Source organism: Rhinoderma darwinii, chromosome 9 (genome assembly GCF_050947455.1).
Source record: "Rhinoderma darwinii isolate aRhiDar2 chromosome 9, aRhiDar2.hap1, whole genome shotgun sequence".
NCBI lineage: Eukaryota > Metazoa > Chordata > Amphibia > Anura > Rhinodermatidae > Rhinoderma > Rhinoderma darwinii.
In genome coordinates, this window is record NC_134695.1 from 83892768 (window position 1) to 83920286 (window position 27519).

The 27519-nt window shown below is 44.6% G+C and overlaps 1 protein-coding gene across 6 annotated transcripts; it reads right to left on the reverse strand.

Moving 5' to 3' along the window:
* Window positions 1–3925: 3925 nt before the first annotated feature.
* On the reverse strand, window positions 3926–27005 carry AKTIP (AKT interacting protein). Of its 6 annotated transcripts, XM_075838379.1 has the most exons (11): window positions 22871–23074; window positions 21950–22038; window positions 14082–14175; window positions 12923–13131; window positions 11374–11438; window positions 9890–9990; window positions 8888–8976; window positions 8580–8678; window positions 8290–8397; window positions 7337–7397; window positions 4197–5718 (listed from the first exon to the last, which is right to left on the reverse strand). In XM_075838379.1, the coding sequence occupies exons 3-11, from the start codon at window positions 14124–14126 to the stop codon at window positions 5611–5613; spliced, it is 885 nt and encodes a 294-aa protein (XP_075694494.1). In that variant the 5' UTR covers window positions 14127–14175; window positions 21950–22038; window positions 22871–23074; the 3' UTR covers window positions 4197–5610. The 6 variants fall into 6 exon arrangements, with proteins under 6 accessions (XP_075694498.1, XP_075694494.1, XP_075694495.1 ...); XM_075838383.1 differs by lacking the exons at window positions 4197–5718; window positions 21950–22038 and adding an exon at window positions 3926–4102; XM_075838380.1 differs by lacking the exons at window positions 21950–22038; window positions 22871–23074 and adding an exon at window positions 26915–27005.
* Window positions 27006–27519: the final 514 nt, after the last annotated feature.

Here is a 27519-nt window from a genome sequence, read left to right on the forward strand (position 1 = left end):
GAGCTACGTCCTCAGGAACACGGTCTGGTTATTTTATCACGTGGCAAAATGTATGTAAATATCTGTATAATGAACGAAGGAAACATTTCCCGTGTTAAGATTTTTTTCACTTTTTTTTATACACCAATTTGTATTTTTTTTAACAAATTATTTGACGAATTGTTTTTACATAAAATATAAATTGAAAACGTTAAATTATGAGGCATCTGGTGTCCAGTGAAAGTGCACATTTTCCTGCCAATGAGGATGGGGTGAAAATTAGAAAGTCGCGTCTCACTTTTTTTCCCTTTAAAGGGGGTAATCTACAGAATCCACAATCACCTGTCCTCTGGATAGGTGATGATTGACTGATCACTGGGGGTCCCACAAATTGGGGGTCATTGGATGGGGCACTGGTTGAGCATGCCCATTGCAAAGTCTATGGAAATGACCGAAAACAGCCAAGTGCAGTGCGGGAGGGTCGCTGTGCTGAGAAATACTGTGAAGGAGCAGCGGGGTAAAAAGCCGCCAGACCACCACAGACTCTTTGCGATGACACCTTTATATTCATGAACCAGGAGCATTGGGATTGACTGTGTGTAGAACTCTTGTACTGAACCGAACAGCATCGATTTTTACCACTGGCAGCATAAGGGTTAATTCACACGAGCATGGTCGGTCCGTGATATACGGACCGTATTTCCGGGACCAAACACACTGCAGGGTGCCGGACTCCTAGCGTCCTAGTTATCTATAACGCTAGGAGTCCCTGCGGAAAACTGTCCCGGACTGAAAACATGATTACAGTACGGCACGGTTTTCCCACAGCGAGGCAGGGGACTCCTAGTGTCATAGATAACTATCATGCTAGGAGTCCGGCTCCCTGCAGTGTGTTAGATCCGGGAAATACGGTCCATCATGGACTAAACATCCTCGTGTGAGTTCGCACCAACACCAATTGTCACATCTATAAAAGAGGATTTACTCCGACTGCAAAGGGGGAAAAAAAAGATTAAATGACACAAACAGGAGGTGCTGGTGAAAACAGATCACACATTTATTGACAGATGCAATGAGGCAATATTTCCCATTCTTATGCATTGAAGAAAAAAAAAATCTTTGTCACGCCAATTGTAAACAGCAGGTTGTGTTGAGCGCTACATTCCCCGTCGCTCAGTCCGTCACTAGCACCGCTGTGACCTACACCAGCCTGGCATCTCCAAAGCCTAAAAATGTAGGTGGGACTGCAGATAACCTAGTCACCCCCCCCCCCCCCTATAAACCTCATTCAGCGTTTAGGGTAACAGATATGGGGGTCCTCACTCTACTGATCAGCAAGGATTTTCTTTCTTCAACTAAAAAATAAAATAAAAAAAAGCAGTTCTGCAAATGAAGATTTTTTTTGTCTGAGACTATTTTCCCAAGTAACATAAATGACCAGTGCACACCCACCAGACATCACAGGGATGAGGACCCTTCAAACAGCACCTCATATCACAGCTTCCTGGTCTGAAGGAAGGGGATTGTGGGTAAGTACAGTCAACACCAGAATTTGCAGGTATTAATGTAGTTGGGCGTATTGTACCCATATTTACCGGTTCCTAGACTGGAAGTAACGCCTGCGGTCGGCTTTACATTCAGAATAAAGGTGGTTAAACATGGGTATGATGTGCCCGCCTAAATCTTAAGACCTAATTCAAACACTACCCACAGCCCAAAAACAGGCATCCTGGATAAACTCGTGTCTGGTTCTTAGCACTTGTTAAAACATTGCAAATCCATGAAATAATCCCGACCACCTTCATGTGCTTTGATGTTTGCAGTTACAATACCAGAGATTTATTTGCTAAAACAGAGCAACGCAGCCACGTGCTTCTCCAGCAGCCACGCTTGTTCGCAGCAAAGGGGCATTTTTTTCCTTTAGATATGGGAGTGATCCAAAATATTGGAGGGCGCAGCCTAAATTCAGTAGATCCGTCAGCTGGGATACTGACTGCCGTCTGGTCATTCCTGCAGCTAAAAGGGAACGGTTTAGGGCTTGTCCACACGTAACGGAATTTCTGCAGTAATTCCGCAAAAACTAGCAGGAAAAACCGCACCATTTCCCGATTTATTTATTTTTTTACTGCAGAAAATGGTGCGTATATTGCTGCGTTTTTCTCAATGTTGGGGGATGGGGACGTCTCCTCTGAAAAACCAAGCGATTCTGTCCACTTTCTGCAGCAGGAATGGACATGAAAAATACCGCGGGTCAATTTCTGCTCGGAAATTTGACATAGCGTGTGGAGGAGATCAGTTAAATCTCACCCGCTTTGCTGATACTGTATTCTGCATTTTTTTCAATCCACAATTCCGGACAGGAAAACCGCAGCGATTCCGCTCCGTGTGGACAAGCCCTTAGGAGATGTTCACGCGGCAGATTTTTTTTTTTCCTCTCAGACATGGATTTGACCGAACTTAGAGAACAGAAATCTGCTGCTGACCCTCTGTCTGCAGTTTTGCAGCTTAGACTGCTGCGGATCTGCAGGTGACCACCAGATTCTGTAAGAAGTGGTTGTCGTCATTTTTTTTTTCCTCTTTCAGCAACGCAGTTTTCAGTTCCACCGTGTATGAACAGGGCTGTTTTCCATTTAACACCACGGGAGGCGTTTTACAAGTGGCAGGCATGCAAATTCCGACAGATTCTCACAGATCGGATTTCCGCAGCAGACTACAGTACAAGGCAAGTGAATGAGATTCACAAAATCTCATCCACAAGCTGCAGAAATCTTCAGTGCGGATTTTGACCTGCAGCGCAGATTTTTAATGCTGCAGCATATCAATCCTGCTGCAGATTTCTTGCAGATTTTTCTTTTTGACATCAATGGGGATGATCCGCAAGTAATCTGGTGTACTGTAAATTGCTGTGGATTTTCAGTGCGGCATACGCATCCTGCAAATTCACCCAAGTTGTTTCGTAGCTTTTTTTTTTGTTGCCGTTTTCATAATCGTGGCAAAGCCTTACCATTCTTGTAAAAACAATTCACGGAAAGTATAAGTCCTTCCTTAAGACGTCCCTTTCCTTTTAGATCTACTCATGACAATGGCTCAAAAACTGGCATCAAAACATGCAGGTGCGATTCCAGCTAATTGTGCTACTAAAACTGCCGGGGATGATAAATCATCTATTTTGGACCATCTGTAAGACTACTATATAGTATGAAGTATCAATTTTTGGTCTTTAATCAAGAAGTGCTGGTTTCCAAATAAAAACTACTGGAAACCCACATGCATTATTCAGCCAAACCCAGGCGTGGATCATAAAGGAAGGACCTATCGCTACTCCTCCAGTCTATTGTCTCTATTTTTCGTGGGATTGTCCTATAAAAACGAACCTCAAGAGGAGGTGGCGCTAATGCAAATATGCCCGTTCCAGGGCAGGGCTTAATAATGTCCTATGAATGGGGAGTCAAACGATAGGAGACATGACGACTCAAAAAACCTGCACCAGAAACGGCATATGTAAATCCAGCCAACAAAACTGCAGCAGAATATGAGGACACAGCCTAAGGCCTTATTCAGACGGCCATGTTCGGTCCGCGATATACAGACCGTGTGTCGGCCGTATTTCCCAGACCGACCACAGTTCGGGGAGTTGGGTTCCTAGCATCGGTTATCTGTGATGCTAGGAGTGCCTGCCTGCGGGAATACTGTAATCAGTTTTTCAGTGGAGGACGGTATTCCAGCAGGAAGTCAGGACACATAGCATCATAGTTATCTAGGAGCCCAGCTCTCTGAACTGCGGCTAGTCCAGGAAATACAGCCCGTCTGAAGAAGGCTTAAAAGCATCTCCGCAAATTACGTGCAAGTGGCTGTGAGGAACTCCAGTACAAGCTCAGAAGTAGTCACAACTTTTTCCTACACATTACAAACTTCTTGCGCCGAGGTTTCAGTGTGCCAGTAGGACATACGAGCGTGTTAAAGAAATTTATTATGGAGACTTCGCACTAAATCAGTATACAACTGCACTCAAATTTACCGCACACTAAACATTACCTCCATTTTCATTATTAAAGTTGTTACAAAGTTGCAGCACAAGTTTCTAGATAAAGTAATCAGAGTTTACATTCCCTTGTGTCTGCACCTATAAAATAGTCCAAACAGGATACAAAAGCGAGAAAATAAAAGTTATTGTACGTTAATCCTTCCCTACCCATCACAAGCAAAACACACATTAGTCTGTCTCAAGCAGCAATGGCAACAAATGTATCCGTTTATTGAATGAACATAATATACAAATGAAACACAAGTGATTATTGAAGAAAAACTAAATTCGGGGGGGGGGGGGGATTCCCAATTTCTGCAGATTATTCTCACCAGGACTGATGTGTGCTTGTGTGACAACACTACAGGTGCTGTGGAAGGCCAGCGCTGCAATGTACCCCTTTACCTAATAAAACATACCTAAAACAGATGCAGAATGGAAGCAGCCATTTTGTGGGTGGAGCCAGTTCAAGAAAATGCAACCAATCATTCTCTACAATCCGGCGAACCTAAGAAGCATTTGGTTCCACTCACAAAACCGGTCTAAGGTTTGCGCAGGCCTCAGGTACACCGTAAGACGTCATTTTTCAAACCTCAAACTTCAATCTCCCATTCCAAAAAAAAAAAATTAAAAAAAAAAAAAAAAGGTGCTAGAAGTGACATTATCAAACACTGTATTTACAATTTTAATATTCTAACTGTATTTACACAACAAAAGAAAGGCATTATTAAAACCGTTATACTACAGACTTCAGTTATACGTAGTGTAGAATTTTATCAAACGTAGTTACAACCCTTTTTAATCTTCCATACACCGAGACCCTTGTCCAATCCAGTAAGTCAAATTTCCAATAGATACATCCAATAAAGGGGTGAACTGGTTGCGAATTGCCAAAAGCTCTGCAGAAAGAAGCCGAAGCGCGCAAGCAATTCCTGTGGGGGGCTCCGCTACAGCGGACCCTGCAAGTATTCAGCTTCTCCTACAGCCTAAAGGGAACCAGTCAGCAGGTTTGGAGCCACTAAACCACTAGCACGTCGTTACGCAGCTGGGGTTGAGTGATCAAACCTGGCCGTTTAGGCAATAGTTCGTAAAATAACTTTCACGTCACAGAGACCAGGAGCGGCATTAGGCTCATATCAAGCCGAGGACAGTTCACATGCGCAGTAAAGAGGTGTACGGTCCTCAGCTCCATGTGCACAATGCGCATGCACCCGATACTGACGGACTACTCTCAGTAACTACTGCCTAAACTGACGGTTTTGAGCTGGGCAGGTTTGGTACACTAAAGCTCAGCTGCATAACGGAATGCTGGAGGTTAATGGCTCCGAATCTCTTGGCCGGTTCCCTTTAAAATGTAAAAATGCTCCACTGTCCAGGAGCACGAGATTAAAAAAAATAAAATGTGAAATGAAACGCGTAGGTTCCAGATGGAGTTAAAATCAAAATCCTCGTTGGTGATCCACAAGATAAAATTGAAAGCCTGATCTTTATGGAGGAGAGAGAGAGAGCAAGAACGACCCCCTCCCCGTTTTCTTCCGTACAGTCAATGTCATCATTAAGAATTGTAGTCCACTAGTTGCCCCGTCCTGCGCTTGGTGCAGAAAGCACTAGGTCTGCAAAACGTTCTCCTCTTTACTGAATGGCAGGACAGATCCGGGTTTCACCCAGGACAAACCAGCAGCGTGGAGGCTTTTATTCTGCTCTTCGGATTTCTTCTAGGTAGAAAACAAAGAAATGCAACTGAACAACCGTTAATAGCAAAAGGCCTGGAAGTCGTGTTCAGAACAAACATTTGGTACGAGGAACTTTCACACACACGTTTCGCAGTGTGTAAAACCGCCAATATTTTTTCTATAGTGTGAAGATATTTTCCGATTTTTTTTCCGTTTTTTATTGTTATTTCAAAAGTGTGTTTTTTTACATGCCTTTCATATTGAAAAAGCAGGTGATTCAAAGACTCCTCTTTGCAACACGATTTTTTTTTTCCTCCATTACATTGACACATGGTTTTTGGATGAGGAAATTTATTTTTTTATATAAATGAATGGTGGTCTATAGAAGAAAGACGCCACTAAGTGGCCACCCAGAAAAACAATACATTGAAGAGTTTGATTATTCCCTATTAACATCCAGACAGCATTTTTTGCGCATAAAACCCAGTCACACCAATTCCACATCTAAATCTTTTTAAAAAGAGTCTGATAAAATAAATCGTAATTTTATGATGAAATGTTCTGCAACTTTATTTCTATTTCTTATCATTTTCAAGATCTTTGCTTGCTGTCTGCAACTAGAAACATCCTTTTTTACATCCAGAGTTTAAAACCTGCTTATATCCTAATCATGCAGCTGTGTAAGCCTGGATTCTCACCGTGCGTTTTGTAGCATGTTTTTTTTGTTTTGGTTGATGGACCCTCATTGAGAGAGACCAGCATTTATCTACCAAAATAAAAACATGTTAAAAACCACAACAAAACCGCAGTGTGAACCCAGCCTAAGGGTATGTTCACACGGCCTATTTTTGGCCGTTTTTCGGGCCGTAAACGCCCGAAAAACGGCTAAAAAAAAAATCTGAAGCAGAACGCCTCCAAACATCTGCCCATTGATTTCAATGGGAAAACAGCGTTCTGTTCCGACGGAGCGTTTTTCGTGGCATTTTTTTACGCGTAAAAAAAACGGACGCAAAAAAGTGCAGGACACTTTCTGGGACGTTTTTGGAGCAGTTTTCCATAGACTATTGAAAAAAGCTCCAAACGCGGCTGTAAAAAACGCCACGAATATCGCAAGTGGCACAAAAAAACGTCTGAAAATCAGGACCGGTTTTCTCTTGAAAACAGCTCCGTATTTTGAGACTTTTTTGACTCTGCGTGTGAACATACCCTAAGAATGACCAGATCAGATCAGGCTTCTGTGAACGTAATCAGATGCGTGATTCACGGACAGCATGCAAAGATCTAAAAATAGTGAGGAATTGAAAGTTTGACATTTGCAGAACTTTTCATTATGGGATGACTAGGCTTTATTTATGTAAAACCTCTAAGGATATATTCAGACATGAAGGTTTTTTTTTTTGCCACAACTACAAAATTTTTTTTTTTAAAAACCACGCTGCAAAATGATACGGTTCTGCAGCAAATTCGCAAAAGCCACTGCAATTTTGCGGTAGTCTATGCAATAACCTGACCGCTACGTCTGAATATACTCTAGTAGGTAATACAACCGAACTAAAAACACCAAGAGCTAGACGGTGAGGTTTCAATTTATCATATATTCTCAAAAGAAAGAAATAACGTACAGATACTGCCTGAATTAATGGTTATATTATAGTCATACTTTTTGTGCCAACATTTTTTCTCTGGCTTCATCGTGTAGTGCAGGAATCCACGGGGAAAACCTGTGGAAGAAAAAAAAAGAAATTAAGAAAAGAAATGACACCAATCACAAGTGCCCACTCTGCTCAGTGGTGGCTCTAGCGCTCTGCTGATTGGACGCTTGAGCCGCCACTCAGAGGGGAGGAGCTTCAATGAAGGGAACCCAGATGCTACATATGAATGGGCCGCCTCTGTAGCGCCTGCAAACGTGATGCTGGGGGCATTTAGAGAATTCTCGGCCATGTAACCCGCCTGACTGTCACCACAGGTACGATCACGCTGCTCCCCCGGTCAGCCGCTTTGAGGGCTTAAACCTGCTGAAAGTTTCCTTTTTATTTATATTCTGATTTCGTGAATATTTGTTATTAGCTATGGTCGTCCGAGCAACGCTCTGTTTACAGACATGCCTCTTCAGGACATATTCACACGCGGTGGATTCTTTGCAGAGATTTGGGTGTCTGAAAACTTTGTTCCACACATCTGAATGGATTAGTTGTGCATGGATTTCTACAAACCCTATTCAGATGAACGGGACAGTTTCAGAAATTTACTTTCATTAAGGAATTGGATTTGCATCCAAATTAGAAAGAAACAGCATATTGACCCATTGCTCTAGTAACATCACAGGCTGCAAGAATACCGACCAGAGGGCTCTTGCTATATCCTACATAGTGTCGGGTCAGTTTTGACACGACGAGGAATATAAAAACCCCTAACGGACCTTCCCTAGTACCATCCAAATGCACATTAGACAGGGCAACATACAACATGTTGGTGTCTGTGTTAAGCTGCGGGGGGGGACGGGGGACGGGGACAGCCATCTCATGTGTATGGTCAGCTGAAGGCTACTATCGTTTCATTGTACACGGACTCTGAGTAGTGACCGATGCGTCATTTTCCAGTCACGTCACTTACGTAATTGCATAAGGATCTTCTATTTTCGGCTGGTCGAATAAGTGGCTGTTGCATAGTTTAACACTGTCTACCACTTTGCTCTTAAACAGCTGAACATCTTTTTCATATCTAAGAAAAAAAAAATTAAGTTGGTTAAGCCACAGGGAAAAAAAAAAATAAAAATAAAAAAAACTCATCCACGATTAATGGTCTCCACATATCACAGGTTTCTGGACTAACATTTCCTCACATGCAGAATTTCAAGTATTTTAGAAACTAAAAATAAATTTAAATCACACAGACCAACTTACAGCACCGCAGCTTCTGGGTTTAAAGGGCTGTTTGTGTCGATCTTGTAGAAGATCCGCCTCGCATACATGAGCACCTGCCATATGTGGTTGTGGTTTCTCCTAAAAAGAAGAGGATGGGAAGATTTGAGACACATTTACTGAGATAAGAGCAGAGACGTTAAAAAGAAGTTAGATATTGTGGGTGACAAGTTGAAGTCAGGGTGAAGTGCAAATCAGAAAATTGGTGCTGCCCATGGCAGCCATGTGTCATTTTTCACAGTCCCAGGGTGTCTATCGGCTGCAATAGCAAGGAATTCCATTCAACTCACCTCCACTTTGCAAATGCTCTTTTTACATCCAGTTCCCCAGAGACCGGATCCACAAGAGGGTGGAAGACGGGGATATCGAAAACAAGGCGCTAAGATACAGAACAAACAAATCAGCAGAGGGGATATGAAACAATGTGGAATAAGATGGAAAAGAGAATTATAAAATATTATATTATAACATATTTGAGAATGCAACACTTAACTCTTCGGCTATGTTCACACTGAGTATTTTGCAGAGTTTTTTTACGCGGAAACCGCGTCGCAAAACTCGGCAAAAACGGCCCTAAAATGCCTCCCATTGATTTCAATGGGAGGCGTCGGCGTCTTTTTCCCGCGAGCAGTAAAACTGCCTCGCGGGAAAAAGAAGCGACATGCCCTATCTTCGGGCGTTTCCGCCTCTGACCTCCCATTGACTTCAATGGGAGGCAGAGAAAGCATATTTCGCGGTGTTTTATGCCCGCGGCGCTCAATGGCCACGGGCGAAAAACGGCGCGAAAATCACTGCAAAAATCGGCGTGCAGGGAGAGGAAAATCTGCCTCAAACTTCAACACGGAATTTTGAGGCAGATATTCCTCCTGCAAAAAACTCTGTGTGAACATAGCCTTAGTTGGCAGTGTATTAGAAGAAAATTAACATATATTTACCCAATGCCGTAATTGTGCCAAGAGTTGTAGTAAAATGCGCCAGATTTACAAATGGAGTGCGACTTTTTTTTGGCCGAGAGTATTGGTGTAAAGTAAGTCAGTCAAGAGCGGGCATAAAAAAAAAAAAAATTACGTGAAAAGTCTCTAGCAGGTCTAGCAAGATGCGCCAAATTTATCTTACAGCCGGCACCATTGTGATCAATTTGACACATTATCCGCCTGTCTGATAGAGGTTCACCCGGTCTACATTTTGGACAAAACTAATAAATCTTCCCCAATTAGTTTCCAACTTCCAACAATGAACAGCATTTGAACACGATACACACCCACCGTTTCTCTATTCTGTTGAACACTCACCGGACACTCTCCGTCAGGATAATTGTCAGGGATGTAAACAGTGAATTTAAAAACACCGTCTTGGTAGAGGCCGTGCCTTATAAAGATCACTCCAAACCACACTGAAAATAAAAACATTTATGGTGAGGAAAGAGCAGAATGTAATACCTTAAGATGATCAGGAAGAGGAAAAGATCGGTCAGGAACACAGGAGATCAGAAGATTACGGCTGCTACATATAAATTGCATCATGGCAGCTAAATATTCACAGGCCGGGCTTATTCACTTACATGGTCCGTCCTGTGGCGAAAAGGGGCATCCAAAACGCCAAGACGTTCACAGAGGGCATTGCTGAAAGGGTCTATCCCACTGCCTCAGTATTTTATATTAAAGGGGTTGTCCGGGCATTTTTTTTATTTTTATTGATGGCCATCAATATCAGATCAGTGGGGGTCAGACTCTCGATACCCTCACCGATCAGCTGATTGATGGGGCCACGGCGTTAGTCTCCGCAGCCTTCTTCTAGTTTACAGGCACGGCGCTGAACACTTCCGCAGCGGCTGTGCCTGAGATTGTAGCTCAGTCCCGTGTTCTTGCATGGGACCGGAACTGCAATCTCAGGCACAGCCACTCTGGAGGTGTATGGCGCTGTGCCTGGTAAACACTGAGAAGTCAGCCGCGAGGAACGCTGTGGCCCCTTCAGTTATTTGATTGGTGGAGGTGCCAGAAGTCGGACCCCCACCAATCTGATATTGATGACCTATCCCAAGGATAGGCCAGCAATAAGAAAAATGCCAGAGACATCCCCTTTAACTGCTATATTAGCAGGAATATACAATGGAGCACAAAAGCAGCTGAATTTAAAGGGGTTGTCTCATCAGATCCACTCTTATATGGAAGCCGGCTCCCGGGACCTCTGGAAAATAGCGGGACTTCCCAGGGAAAACCGCGGCCAGCTAGGCATTTCCTCTGCAGGGTAAATGTACTATTACATTGCAGCCTTTTAAAAATGAATGGCCGGCTGTGTAATATAGTGGCTTTCTGTTTTGGCTCATAGAGGGGGTTCCTGAGCCAGGGACCCTGCTCTATGACATCCATGGGCCCTGATAGGGCATATGGACAGGGGTGGCCTTCGTGAGACAACCCATTTAACCGGATCAGGTTAGGCTATTCTGGGCCTTCAAAACCAACCACCATTTAGCACGTGTTCATTTGACGGCTACGTTTTTATTTTTTGGGCCATCATGATAAAGGCAGCTTTTTTATTTTTCTGACCGATGCAGGCTTCTATTTTCATGCTTTTTCTACATAATTGGGTGCTGTGTATGTGAGAACAGAGAAGGTGAAAGCCGCTTCTGTCTTCTCTCCGGGGTCCTGTGCCATAAATATACATTGACCCGCGTTTAAGGACCTTTAAATAAATAAAGTGTCTGGTTGCTATGGGTAACAGGACACGTGTATGAACAGCACCATCTACCATATATAATAGATTTTAAACATCTTACTTAGAGCAGAGCGATACGATGGCTGCACGTAGACACCCGGTAGTTTCTGCTTCACCACCAGAGTACTATGAAAATGGAGATGGGGGGGGGGGGGAGGGAGAAAAGTTAATTTTTTCAAATAAGAAGACCTACAAAAGGATTAAACAGCAGAATGATCGGACAAAGGTTAAAAAAAAAAATTAAAAAAAAAAGATCAACAGTGAAACCAATGATCCGCTTCATGCACGAGTGTAGTGTGGGAAGGGTTCCTATAATCAGGCATGACATTTCAACCAGTGATGCCCGTTTCTTAGAAACGCACCTGAAACACTAAAATAGGGCACGGATCTTATAAGGCAGAGGTTCGCAATCTGTGGACAAGAGTCTCAGCAAATCTTTGATATCTGCAATAGCTGGAGCTCCACAGTATGAATACCACTGCTACCATCTTCTTGCATCGAGTTAGGCCGGATTGCGCACGCAAAACGCACTTGACAGCACCGCCTGTCAGCCCAGTATGATGCGCGGCTGTGTGATTTTCGCGCACACGCCATCATTATGACACTCCGTTTGGATGTTTGTAAACAGAAAAGCACGTGGTGCTTTTCTGTTTTCATTCATCCTTTTCAGTGCTGTTGCGCGAATCACGCTGGTCCCACGGAAGTGCGTCCGTGTGGCATGCGTGGTTTTCACGCACCCATTGACTTCAATAGGTGCGTGATGCGTGAAAAACGCTCAAAGAACGGACATGTCGTGACTTTTTCACAACGTACTCACGCTGCATAAAAATCAAGCAACTGTCTGCACGGCCCCATAGAAGAATATAGATCCGTGCGACGCGCGTGAAAATCACGCGCGTTGCACGGACGTATATCCCGTTCGTCTGAATAAGCCCGTAGTCAATTTTAAAGACTTCGGAGATTGGAGAGTTGTGGTGGCCGTGGACAGGAAGGTCTTAGAGAGCTACAAGCAGTAAACACATCTGCCCTGATGTGGTGCGGCTTTGAGCGGAGTCTAAACATCGCATAAAACGATAGTTTTATAAAATCGTGATAACAGCAAAGTCACGTTTTCAAAATGCAATGCAATCATCAATTCCGACTGTCCACTACAATGCAAACAATGCACCGATACAAAGAACTTCTCTCTGCACTATGAGAAGTCTTAAACGGACCATACACAGATTGATTAGTCGGCCCAAGATATGTGTATGGGGGGGGGGGGTCACAAATATTGGGCACGTTGGATTTGGACAGATTGGTTTCCCCGGGATACAAGCCACGGCCAGGTGTCCAGCACCAGCTTACTCCCTTCTCATTGGAATAAGCATGGCAGCTCAGCGGAGTCAAGCGTACACATTTATGAGAAGGTCTGAAGTAATAGCTGTTGACTGAATGTTCGGCTGACAGCGATCTAATGTGAGTGGCCAACATTGCATCTCAACACCTGAAGGGAGTGCCAGACTCCTGCCTGTAGTCAGCGCACCACTCTGCATTGTATCCACTACCTGCCCGGACATTATAAACTATGGGAGTAAATGTCAAGAAACATCAGGTCTCAGGATACGTACAACTCTGCCAGAAGGGAATACTCTAGATAGAAAGGACCGTAGGAGGCGTGGGTTCCATTTGTGGACTGTGCAGTGGGGGCTGGAGAGATGGGTTTAGTAATGGGGACTGCATTCTTCGGTATAGAAGGAAGCTGTTTCTTGGTGGATGAGGATCGAGGGGGGCTGATTTTCTGGTCGCCTGTTACAATCTTCTCCTCGTTGTCTGGTTTCTGCAAATTATAAGTGAGATAATAAAATCATGTAGGAGTAGTCACTCGTAGGAACACTAGAACGGTGTGTAAGGCCTTATTCACACGGACGTGTCCATTTGCGCGCGCAAAAAACGCTGCGTTTTGCGCGCGCAAAAGGTTCGTGTGTCATGATCATATAGTGCGTGGCTGCGTGATTTTCGTGCAGCCGCCATCATTATGACACTCTGTTTTTATGTTTACTAAGAGAAAAGCACGTGGTGCTTTTCGGTTTTCATTCATTCTTTTTACTACTGTTGTGCGAATCATGCGCGGCACCCGGAAGTGCTTCCGTGTGCGATTTGCACGCAACCATTTACTTCAGTGGGTGCGTGCTGCGCGAAACACGGGCAAGTATAGGACATGTCGTGAGTTTTACGGAGCGCACATACGCTGCGTGAAAATCACTGACGGTCTGAACGGCCCCATTCACTTAGATAGGTCCGTGCGACGCGCGTGAAAATCAGGCGCGTAGCACGGACGTATAACACGTTTTTGTGAATACGGTCTAAGGCTGCGACTTGTTACACGTAGTCTTCAATAATCACATGGTAAAAAATCATCCTACAATAATTCCGAAATAACAAACCCTGAGCTTACAATCTAGAGATCTGTTTATATAAATATAAACAGAAAACCAAGATTATAACGTTTATTTACTGTACTCCTTTTCAATCTCTCTGCTTGCAGTCAGTGAATGGGACCATTTGTGCTGAATGGCTGGCAACCCCTCAGCTGGTTACACATGTTCAGGAGATCTTTAAGCAAACGTAAGATTGGACTCTTCTCCCCCGTGCTGCAGTAATTTCCTACTTTTTATATTTATGGATTCTTTTTTGATACATTTTTTTAAATCAACAAAGAACGAATCCCTGAGACCCGTTATGAAGCCAGGCTTGGACACTGCCCCTTTTTTGGTTCTTGATTCTTACCTTCCGTACAGACGCCGATGACATGCTCCAGAACGGGTTCATCATCTCACCTCCGGGAAAAGCACGTTTATGTTCTGAGGCTCAACCTCTGCCACTGCAATATAAAAGCAAAGAAACATTTAACACCGGGGTCTCTGAAATTAGACAGTGGATCCGTCACCTGAATTTGCTGCCCAGTTAAAAGGGCAGATTATGAAAAAACCGCGGGAAATGGTGCTTTTTTGCCGCAGCGGAAAGTCTGAGCTTTTCAACGGAATTGCTGCAGAAATTCTGTTGTGTGGACAAGCCCTTCGGTGCGGGTTTTATCTGCGGATTTTCCGCACCAAATTCCACAACGTGTGCATGCAGCCTTACGGGGACAGCTTTTCTAAACTACTTGTAACAAAACCTAACTTATAATACAGCCATATACACGTTACAGCTGTCGGCAGCCATTTCTCCCAACTCCACTGTAAATGTGCACTCGGCCGAGGGGAGGTGGAATAAGCCGCTATCAGATACCGATCCCGTGGGAACGAAGGATTGGGCATACTGAAACCCAATATGCCCGATGCTTCTTTCCCCACCGTCTGCAGTCAGATGAGCGCGGGGAGGCTCCCCATAAAAATTAGATCAGATGATTTTCCTAAAATCACCATGTTCTGAGTTTTGTCTAATGTGTATGGGCATCTTAACTGGGATACGGCCATCAGTGAGGCTGAACGGACCTACAGCCACAACTACATTGCTCTAAATACAGGGAGATGTTTTGCCTGTAGGACAATGCAGGCAGTGGCGCAGTCATGGCACAAAGGCAGCATTATCCCCAATACTGGAGTGTGAGCTCATTGCGTGCCCGGCCAAGAGAAAAACTTTTGCCTGCAGCTGAACTATCCATAGTGACTGGATTCAGGGAATCAAAGAACATTAACCCCGTGAAATCCAAACAAACACGGTCAAGAGGGACTTTCATGCTGCGCACACACAGAGGGGGCTTCATGTTCTACAGCCATCAATGGTCCTCGCAAAGTGCTAGGGACCTGAAAATCCTGCCTCTTGCACAGTGCCAGCCTGTGCCATGACTTAGACGTTGTATTATTAACAAATGATAGAGGAATGAAAAAGGGATAAAATGAGCACCCAGAAAAAAAACAAAACTTGTAATGTCATTGCATGCTGGGACAAGTAGTCACGAGCAGAGCCAGAGTAACGTCAGGGCATGCTGGGACTAGTAGTCACGAGCAGAGAGCCATATTAATGTCAGGGCATGCTGGGACTAGTAGGTACAAGCAGAGAGCCATATTAATGTCAGGGCATGCTGGGACTAGTAGTCACGAGCAGAGAGCCATATTAATGTCAGGGCATGCTGGGACTAGTAGTCACGAGCAGAGAGCCAGAGTAACGTCAGGGCATGCTGGGACTAGTAGTCACGAGCAGAGAGCCAGAGTAATGTCAGGGCATGCTGGGACTAGTAGTCATGAGCAGAGAGCCAGAGTAACGTCAGGGCATGCTGGGACTAGTAGTCACGAGCAGAGAGCCAGAGTAACGTCAGGGCATGCTGGGACTAGTAGTCACGAGCAGAGAGCCAGAGTAATGGACTAGTAGTCACGAGCAGAGAGCCAGAGTAATGTCAGGGCATGCTGGGACTAGTAGTCACGAGCAGAGAGCCAGAGTAATGGACTAGTAGTCACGAGCAGAGAGCCAGAGTAATGTCAGGGCATGCTGGGACTAGTAGTCACGAGCAGAGAGCCAGAGTAACGTCAGGGCATGCTGGGACTAGTAGTTACAAAGTAAGCGGAGAGCCAGAGTAATATAAATTCTTCAGTAAACAGTCTTATCTATGGAGAAACTCAGTAAACACTATATAAACGCCTAATGTGGTTATTACAGCAGGAAGAAGTGCAGTAAAATGAGGACAAAGGTTACAAAGGATTTGCCCAAATTTTAAAAAAAAACAAAAACACGGAAATACATGTTCTTGAGTCGTCCTTTGCCAAGTTGTTAAAAAAGGTTTTGCAGCAGTTTGATCCAGTTCTTTGGAAGAAAGTCAGCAACCAAATTCTCCACCATTACAGCTCCCACTGGGATCACCCAGCTTTCCTAGTCTCCCGAATGGCAAAGGTCTAATTATGTAGCACTAGGTCAGGATCCTGGGAAAGCTGAGGGTCTACCCTGGTGAGAGCTGTAACGGTGGCCATGCGAATAGTCACTCAGCTTTCCCACAAAATGCATCTTAGGCTTCATTTACACGAGCGTGTCCGATTTGCGTTTGTAAATAGTAGCGTTTTTCCTACATTTCTTGACATCAGTGTGCTTTGCGTGCGGCATGCGTTTTTCACGTCCGTGCAAGCCCTTCATTTATTTTTATTTGAACAATAAAGTGCTCTGCTTTTCAAAACTTCAATGGGCGCGTAGGTGCGTGAAAACGCACCAATCTAGGACATGCAGCAAGTTTCACGCAGTGGACTCTCGCATGTGTGAACGGCCCCATTGAATTGCATGGGTCCGTGTGCGGTGAGTGATTTCGACGCGTGGCACACGGAGGAGTATCACGCTTGTCTGAATGAGCCCTAAGAGACATCTAAAAAGGGCACTTAACAATCGGACACAGATACACAACACTGCAGTACAGACTAGACTATAAACTGCACCGATACCACGTCGATTATATTACACAGCGCACCACAATACAGACACGCACTTGTTCCCATGTTACTGCACAACTAGGAAACTGACTTTCAGGATCCTGGGAAAGTTGGGTGATAACCCTTGTGGGAGATGTTACATCGGCAATATTGGTTGTCACTCAACTGTCCCAGGGAGCAAAAGTTGAGCAACTTGACAGAAGAGGACGATTCGAGGGCTATTAACGGGGAAAACTGATCTCTAAATAGAAAATAAATGATGTGGGTGAGAGGCAGTCACACGTTGCTCTAAGTTGGAGCAGCATTTGGTAAAGCATTTGACTGGGCCATGCTATAGTGATGCCTCATAGGGGTGTGTCAGATGGGTGTCAGGAAAGCAGCAACATTAAAGATCCCTGCGAAATCAGGAAAAGCCTGAAAACCCAAGAACGATGAAACGCAGCAACGTCCAGCCAAGCCTGATGAGTTACCCAGAGGAAAGTCTAAAGAACATCCCGTCCTCCCAAAGCCAGTGAGCCTCCCCCCCCCCCCGGCCAGGACTGCAGAGCGAATGTCCAGGACTCCAGCAGATGTCACTGACAGCACCCCAGCTGTGCATTCATAACCCCCTCCATTCAGATCCACAATGACAGCATCCCACCCATACAGATCAATCCTCCACTGCAGGGTAACACAGGGTTAATCTCCCAGCCCCTTCACATACCTTCATAGGAGGACTGGCAGCCGAACACACACACGCCTATCACATTACAGAACAGGTTGTGTCAGACACTGCAGTAAAGTGAGGTCACTTTGCAGCAGTAATTATTTCTACAGCTTCCACACAGACACACGGCTGCACCAGGCATTACCAGACTGAACATTTTATAAGGCTCTGGGTGACATTGCATCTCCGAGCCTCTGACACCGGCGTTTACATCCGATTAGTCAGACACCATTTTTTGCAGGGCGCTCTGGAATCCAGGACATAATATAAAAAATATAAAACTTATTTGCTCTCTTATTTATATGTATTAGGGTATGTTCACACGGGCTATTTTCAGCCGTTTTTCGGTCCGTAAACGTCCCGAAAACTCAGACGCAGAACGCCTCCAAACATCTGCCCATTGATTTCAATAGGAAATACGGCATTCTGTTCTGACGGGGCGTTATTTTACGCCTCATTTTCAAATAACGGCGCATAAAAAGATGCCCGCAAAAAAAGTGCGTGACCTTCCCTTTTCCCGTCCCTTGGTTGAACTTGGACATGTGTCTTTTCAGCCGTACTATGTAACTTCTTAAGACGTTTTTTGGAGCAGTTTTTCATTGACTATAGAAAATCAGCTCCAAAAACTGCCGCAAAAAATGTGATTTTGATTAAAAAAAGCTGTTTTCGCTTGAGCAGCTCCATATTTTCAGCCGTATTTTGTTAAGTGTGTGAACATAGCCTTAAATTAATAGAAACCACGACCGTGCCAGATCCGTTGTAGGACAATACCGGCAATGCCCGATGGACGTCATTGACTTATAATGGGGTCCATCAGGTTCTAGATGTTTTTGATGGCAAGAATATTGGAGTCTACAGAACTATTCTCGCCGCAGAGAACGCTGGAACCACAACGAAAACCTGATGTCCTAAGTCAGCGAGAGAAGTCATGATTTGTTGCGATCTCATCTGCCGTAGCACCGATCCACCACCTATCTACAATGCAGCAGAGCTGGAGCCGCTGAGGTCAGTCCCACATATGCTGTAAGGGATCAATCAGTGGAGCGGGATTCTCGTCCGTGTGCACGCAACCCCGTTCATTTCAATGGGGCCGTTCACACATGCGTGAGTTATCACGCAGCGAGTGTCCATTGCGGGAAACTCACTGCATGTCCTAGATTGGTGCGCTTTCACGCACCTAGTCGCCCATTGTAGTCGATGGGTGCGTGAAAACCACACACTGCACACGGATGCACATCTGTGTGCGGTGCGTGATTTGCGCATTAATTGCTTTGCGAGTGCGTGAAAAACATGCCACTCACAGCACACTGATGCATAACGCAACACACACGGACCAGATTTACGCACGTTTTTTTTACACGCGTAAATCTGTCACGCTCGTGTGAATGTAGAATAATGCTACGTTCACACAAAACGTGACCAACCTCGGACGTGAAAAACTGCAGTTTTTCACGTCCAAGGCGCACCCGTGCGGGACACGTTATCACGCATTCCCCATAGACTAGAGTCTATGGAGGATGGCGTGAAGCACAAAAAAAAAATAGGACATGTCATTTTTTCAGGGACCCTTCACAGGCTCTGTTGAAACAACGGTCGTGTGAACGGCCCCATTGAAATACACGACTGTGATGGCCGTTGTTTTAACGGCCGTCACACGGACCAGATACACGCTCGTCAAAATGAGCCCTTAATGTCTCTGGAGGGTCTCAGCACTGGAGATGTGTGACAAAGTAGGGATTACGGGGGCAGGGAAGTTTTTGTTCTTCATGTCACTCATGCCATTGCATAAATGACAGATAACAGGGAATAATAGAGATAGTGTTCACCTGCCTGAGGTTCTTTTAACACGGCCCGATCAACAAGCGCCAATCAACGAGACAGCTCGTTGATCGGCGCTCATTCGCTTCTTTCATAAGGAGCAATGATCGGCTACGTATGAGGACGAGCGATCATTACAGAGATCGCTCGTCCCCATACATTACACACGGCAACAATCGGGAATTAGCGGTCGCCGGACTTTAAGGGTTTGTCCAGTCGTAAGAAATTGATGCTCAGGATAGGCCATCAAAATCAGATTGGTGGGAGGGGAAGGCTATAATACCGTGAACTGCCGTTACAAGCGCGTCAGCGATTCACAGAGCAAGCAGATAAGGAATGAAGGTCGTAAGAGAGCCACAGCCCCTTCAAAACAGCTTGTCAGTGGGGGTGCCAGGAGTCGGACCACCCCCGATCAGATCTTGATGGGCTATCCTGAAGAATGGCCATCAATTTCTTATGACTGGACAATCCCTTTAAAAAGGTCTTTGACAGGAAGATTTCCTGCCAGATAACAAGTGCGTATCGACAATAAGATCATGTCAATCGGCGCTCATTTAGTACACTTAAATGGCGCAATCATAGTTGGGGTGAGCACGGGGTAATACGATAGTGCGTCCCCATACAGTTTGCATCTTGTCGGCAGCACATCCTCATGTTTACACAGGGAGATGTGCTGCCGAACAAACGATTATTTTTTTGCCCACAAATATCAGCTGAGAAACGCGCGCTTGCTTACTGATGATCGTATTACGTGCGGTTTTGCCGTGTGTAATTGCATACGCCAAAACCGCAGCGTAATACAGTACCAGCATAGGCAATGAGATTCCAGGGAATCCCATGTCCACGCTGCGCTATTTTTCTGGACGTAAATTGACCCGCAGTGCGTATTTTCAAAACCACGGCATGTCAACCGTAAAAGCTGCACTTCATGTGCGTTTTTTTGCGGTTTTGCTGCGTATTTTCCGCGGCAAAATACGCAATGTGTGCATGTAGTCTAAGGCTGTGTTCACACGCTTAACAAAAACCGGCTGTAAATACGGAGCGATTTTCAGCCGTTTTTTAAGCAACTTGTGTTCTTTACGGCTGTTTGAGTATTTTTTCTATTGCGTTAATGAAAAACGGATACAAAAACAGTTCAAGTAGTGACATGCACCTTTTTTTTTTTTTTACGAGGAGTTTTTTTTCGTGGCCGTTTTTTAAAACTGCCGCATAAAAACGCCCCATGGGAACAGAACGCCATTTTTCCAATTGAAATCTCTGGGCAGATGTTGGGAGGCGTTCAGCCCCCGCATTCTTATCTGTTTTTCATGGCGTTTACGGCCCGAGAAACGGCTGAAAATAGCCCGTGTGAACATACCCGAACACTCCAGAGACAGGAAAGACAAATGTCTACAGAGCCGGACAACACAGCCAAACGCCTCCGCAGCAACAACTGCGCCAGCGCAGCGGGTCCTTCCCTCCTCTCGTAGGATCGCTTACACCATGATGTAAAGCTCTTGAGTAATGAGTACCGGACCGTCAGGAATGGTTATCGAGCCCAACACAGCCCAATCTCGAGTCAGAAATATCGGGCAGTGTGTGGCACGCAACGGTTAAAGGGATTTATGTAAATAAAGCCAAATCATTGTATAATGAAAACTTCTACAACTTTCTAATATATTTTCAGATCTCTGCTTGTAGTCAGTAAATTAAAAATCAATCATTGACGCACAGAGGCTGATAACCAGTTCTGATCATGTCCTATTCGCTTAGGCCTCGTTCACACTGGCGATCTTCAAGTCTATTGTTCTGTTCCGTCGTACAACGGACTCTAATGGCACCCAACAGCCAATATTTGGGCCCTGTCCGGTTTTGTCATGGTGTTCGTTGCTTCGATGGGAATTTTTTTATTTTATTTTTAAAAGTAGTAATTTGTGCTGTGCTATTTTTTTCTGGCAAATATGACACTGCGACAGAGGCTCCGAACTGAGCCACCAACACAGATGTGAACAGAGCCTTACACAGCCTGGTATGTCTTACCTGCACTGATACATTGTAGCAAACTTTCAGGACAGGAAGAGATTTAGGCCCAGTTCACACAGTTTTTTTGGTGCCGATTTTGATGCAAAAAAAAAAAAAAAACCAGCACCAAAAAAGCGGCCGAACCTGCCTCCCATTGATTTCAATGGGAGGCAGAGGCATTTTTTTCCCGCCGCAGCTTTTAGCTGCTTGCGGGAAAAGGGTAGTGGCACGTTCTTTCTTGCCACAGTTCCACCTCAGACCTCCCATTCAGATCAATGGGAGTCAGAGAAAGCATTTTTTCGCTCGGAACAGTCAATGGCCGTGGACAAAAAAAAACAAACGAAAAATGCCATGAAAACCGCAGCAACAAAGCGCAGGCAGGTCAAAATCTGCCTCAATACGCCTGCAAATTCCTCCACGTAAACTGGGCCGAAGGCCTCATGCACACGATCGTAGCCTTGTGCACGGCCGTGATTTTCAGATCGGACGGCCACGGAGTGTCATCCGCAAATCGCGGGCCGTGCACATGGCCGCGTGAATTAATTTCTATGAGCCTGGACCGCAAAACACGGCCGTAATAAGACATGTCCGTTCTTTTTGCGGTCCAGGCTCACGCACGGACCGTGGAAACCACGGTAGTGCACATGGCCCCATTGAAACGAATGAGGCCGCAAAAATAAGCTTGTGTGTATTGGGCCTTCGGCTGCTAATATATTCACCTTACAGAGGATCGTCTAGACTGGATACAACCTGTACGAGCTCCGGATGTAAACAAGAATGTTTCCAGTCACTGACAGCAAATAGAGATCTTGAAAAGGGTGAAAAAATGTAACAGAGTTTATTAGAAAGTTACAGAACTTTTGCTCATAAAATAATTCATTCATTTTTACCTACATAGAGCCAGAAAAACCTTTTGAGAGGGGATGGGCTATCAAGACCGCATTTGTCCAGGTGTCCATTCGGGGGACCCCCACTTGTGATCCCCTTTATGAAGAAAGAGCAGCTGCCACTCTGAGAGACCCAGGTCCAACCACGTATTACATGATCACCCATTCACGTCCTCCTGGGTGACCACAGGGGATATGTGCAGCCACACACAGCTTCCCCTAACATGAGCTGATCTCTGGGGGTTCCAGGGGTCAGACCTCCTGTTATAGACTCTCTTAGGCGGGGTGCTCCTTTATACTATATAGTTGCCAGAAATCCTGCTAACAATCTTATATGTATAGGGAAGGTCCAACTGTAGATCAGCGGCTGACAGACACCACTGCCGCTGATTATCTCCTATCCTCGGGTGAGATCTGCCACCATGCTATGCTTGTGTACATATAACCAGACCCCCATCTATAGTGGATATTACTGCGTGTTTATAATCATCCATAGATCATACAGAGGCTGCGTGTAACGTCACATCACAATTACATCATTTACATGCTCAGTAATGAACCTGCTGCCTGGAACAGTCTATCCATGTCAATCACACTCAGCTTCACCTGTGATTGGACGCGTCGCACCTACAAGGGGCGGGACAAATCCCCTGATTGGTCAGCTAATGACAGCCGTGCCAGAATGGGGAGCGGCAGTGGGCTCGGTAGGTCTCAGGCCTGCTAATGAGCTCCCCGCCACATACACACGCCTACCTCCGCTATCTCATGTCCGCCCGTCACAGGGCCGTCTCCGTACACTGCTACCCCTAGGTTGGCCGGCAGCTTTATCTTCTCTCGCAGAGCGTCATCCCGCCACTGCTGCTGCTTCTCTCTAGTATCAACACCGCCAGCTGCTTCCGCCCCTAGCAACGGATATCCTCCCCGCCCGCAACTAAGGCTACTACTCATTGGCCCGCATAACTGTCAATCTCGTGTTAGAGGCGGTGAAAGCCGTTGAAGGGGGCGTAGCCACACAGTCGCAGTACGGAGTAGAATTAGCGCCCTGATTGGTTCTTCTCCAGGTCAATCACGTTTAAATGGGAGGGACATTTAAGTGCACACTTTTGGAAGGGATGGGGCTTCATTGGTAAATCACTGATATAATGGGAGGGGCAAGAAGATGATTGACAGGCGCAGGGTCAGAGCAGGGCATTTATCTATGGTCTTAGCTTAAAAAAAACATCTGTCACTGGGCTCTGTTCACATCATGTCGCAGATTCTATCAGATTTGACAAGAATAATAGCTGTCTACCACGGCATAGAAAATTGTAATCCTAGTCACATGGTACAGAGGCGGCACTAAAGTCTAGCTGGGTGGTTTAATTGCCGGACCATCAAGCGATTGTTTTTACACACAGCGATTTGCGGATCAACGATTACTACTATCGAAAGTGGTCGCCTACAAGTAGTAAGGCCTCATGCACATGACCATAAGGGTTTTTACTGTCCGCAAGTATGGATCCGTATTCATCCGCAAATACGGGACGGTATCTGTAATTATGGTCTGTAGTGCATCCGTATTTACGGATTTGCAAAAAAAAAACGGTGGAAACCTGGGTAATCCCCTGGAGTCGCATAGCAACGCTTCCGTAATTATGGACGACTACGGATCCACCTCCATAACCGTCCATAAATGCGGAAGCGCGCATAGACTTCTATGGGAAATCCGTGCCGCAATTGAAAATAAAAATAGGACATGTTCTATATTTTGCGGATAAATTCACACATCTGTAAATATACTGAAAGGTGTCCGTGACCAATAGAAATGAATGGGTCCGCAATTTGATCCGTAATTACCTGATACGGATGAGAACTACGGCGTGTGCATGGAGCCTAACACAAATCATATCAAAGCACGTATTTCGCTGTCAGCGATCAAAGTTAATGATCCGACCGTAAAAGATGATTGTTATGTTTATGGGACCTATATGTTCAGTTTCGACCAATGAACATTTATTCAAAAACATTTTTGGGGTTGTTACCTAAGGGTATGTTCACACGGCAGCGTCCGTAACGGCTGAAATTACGGGGATGTTTTCAGGAGAAAACATCCCCGTAATTTCAGCCGTACCGGCATGTGCAGGCGCTTGAACGCCGCGTCCATTACGGGCGTAATTGGCGCTGCTATTCATTGGAGTCAATGAATAACGGCTCAAATTACGCCCCAAGAAGTGACAGGTCACTTCTTTGACGCGGGCGTCTATTTACGCGCCGTCATTTGACAGCGGCGCGTAAATATACGCCTCGTGTGAACAGACAAACGTCAGCCCATTGCTTTCAATGGGCAGATGTTTGTCAACGCTTTCAAGCCGCATTTTTCGGACGTAATTCGGGGCAAAAACGCCCGAATTACGTCCGTAAATAGTGTGTGTGAACATACCCTAACAGTAAAGGCCAGCAGTACAGTGACTGAGAACTTTCCAAAAATGTTTTGGTGAGCCGGTCATGTGATCTATCCTGGCCAATCAGTGATTTTCTGCTTTATATATAGTGAACGCTTCCTGTCCCCCCCCATCAAAAGTTCAGGATGACGTTCTATAAGTGGCGCTACCAGGGACCCATAAATAAATCGGTCATTTTTCCTATCATACACTGACCAGATATGACATAAAAGTCAGAGGGATCTGTCCGATGGAAGTCTAACCCATCCCAATCCGGGTTAAGGGGTGACACGTGTGGTCACTACTCATTAGGGTTATATATGGGATATAAGGAAAGAGCTGAGTCAGTGTGCCAGGAATGTGGACGAGACACCCCCTATTCTCGGAAACAGTTGGACCCTCAATGATTACATCACACCCCTTTAACAACCGGTGTATAGTCGTTTTACGTCGGCCGTTAGGGGTAGTTCTTCTGAAGCGCCGCCTTTTTACGTCAGCGATTTAGAAGAAGTTTTGCCGCATCAGGCAGGGTGCACATGAAGCCCAGGGTGTTGGTAACAGCCTCGGGCTTCAGGGCTTCGTTCGGGGACCACTGCTAGGGGTCTCCGATCATGTTTAACCCCTCAGTTGTGGCACTCAATAGCGAGTGCCGCATCTGAGTGGTTTTAGAGGGAGGGGGCTTCCTCCCTCACCCCACCGGCATCCCGCGATTAAATCGTGGGCTGCAAATTGTTTCTATGGCAGCCTGGGGGCCTAACAAAGGCCCCCAGGTCTGCCTTTAGTGAATGCATGTTAGGCCATGCCAGAGGCTGTCAGTTTTTACAGAAGTATTGCAGTGTATTATAAAAGCGATCAATAGATCGTACAGTAAAGTCCCCTAGTGGGACTGAAAAAAAAGTTTCAAAAAGTTTAATAAAGTTTGTAATAAATAAAAGTCATAAGTAGAAAAATTATTTTTCCCCTTACAAAATAATTTATTATGAAAAAAAAAGTGAAAAGTTACAGATATTTGGTATCGCCGCGTCCGAAACTATCTCAACTATTGCATTATTTAACCCGCATGGTGAACGCCGAAAAAAATAAAATAAAAACTAATGCCAGAATTGCTATTTTCTGTTCATCCTGCCTTAAAATTAATTTGATAAAAAGTGATCAAAAAGTCACATGTAATCCAAAATGGTACCAATAAAATATACAACTTGTCCCGCAAAAAACAAGTCCTCATACAGCTATGTCAGCATAAAAATAAAAAAAGCTCTTAAAATATGGCGACACAAAAACAAATCATTTAGAACAAAAAAAGTGTTTCAACTGTGTAAAAGTAGTAAAACATAAAAAAAAACTATATAAATTTGTTATCGCCGAAATTGTAACGACCCGCTGAATAAAGTTATTATCTTATTTATACCACATGGTAAACGGTGTAAATTTAAGACACAAAAAAGTGGTCGAAATTTCAGGTTTTTTTCCTATTACTCCACCAAAAATTGTAATAAAAGGTAATCAATAAATTATAAGTACCCCAAAATAAAAAAATACAACATGTCCCACAAAAAACAAGTTCTCATGTGTCGATGGAAAACGTAAAAAGTTATAGCTCTTTGCGACGATGGAAAAACTTAAAAAATTGCTTGGTCATTAGGGTTTAAAGGGGAAATTGAGGCTAAAAATGATCTCATGTGTATTAGACACGTGCCTAAAAATCAAGTCGGTGGGTTTGGGTGCGCTATAGTTTTGACAGTTTGAGGAGATCACAGACTCCACCAATGGGATCTTCATCATGTCTTTATAAAAGCTCAGATGATCATTTTTGGATGAATAAGCACTTTTCTACAGCCGTGATCTGCCACCTCTTTCTCTCCGGCACGTTGGGAGTTGTAGTTTCACAACAGCTGGAGTCCCTCTAATTACACTTTAAGTTGGTATAATATTTGATTATTATAATAAGATAATTAATGATGTCGTCCTCGGCTTTTATATGGATCCTTCCTAATATTCCACAACGATAATAAATCTGCCGTATTTACAGAACAGACTCCACCCCGGGAAATTCAAGAACTGCCAAAGAATTAAAGACGCTCTGGTATTTCCAGGTTACAAGCAGCCGGTTTAGCAGGAATTTAAGCCTGGTTTATAAGCTGAGCGTGCATACATTAACAGGAATGTAGGGTTTCCCAGAGCCATGGCTGCCGGACATGAGGAAATAAACCAAAATACAAACTAAAATATATCTACATTTTGCAACAAAAAAAAAAAAATCTCGGTTAGCACGACTTATGCAATTGTCACATCCTGCATTTATCATATAGGGATTTTCCTGTTTTATGTAAATTAAGCTTAATCCTTTTACAATGAAAAGTTCTGTGACTGTACTTGCCTCTTTAAGACCTCGGTTTGCTGTCGATGAAGGGGAATATTCATTGTTTACAATCCTGGTAATGTGCAGCTTACATAGAAGTTCTCTTCTAACAAACCCTTAGCTGTGAGATGGGTTTTCAGATAGAATTTCCTGCCTCTCCCATTCTCTGAAAGCAAGCAGAGATTTTGAGAATGGTGAGGAATTGAAACACAATTTTAGAAAGTTGCCAAAATTTTAATTGTACAATGATTGAGCTTATTTACATCATTTCATTTGAGTGCCATGTAAATGTCGCCAAATAAGTTCTTTCACCCTCAAGGCACAGACTCAGTTTGTCCCTACTCTACAAAAGAGTACGTACAAATCCTTCTATGCCAATACATGGATTTGTCGTTCGGTGACTAGTTTATCCACTTGTCCTGTCCCTGCTGGGTAGTGGTTACCCAGAACTAGGGGCACATACTCCCAGCCCAAGGAAGGAAGAGATGTTCATTATGCCAACTAAACAGACCTCCAAATTTGGGGTTGTGTCCTGAAAACATTATTAGTACATATGGACAGATTTAGTATATGGACAGTATATAGCGGTGATAGCCCACTTGGGACCCTCTTTTTGAGCCAGA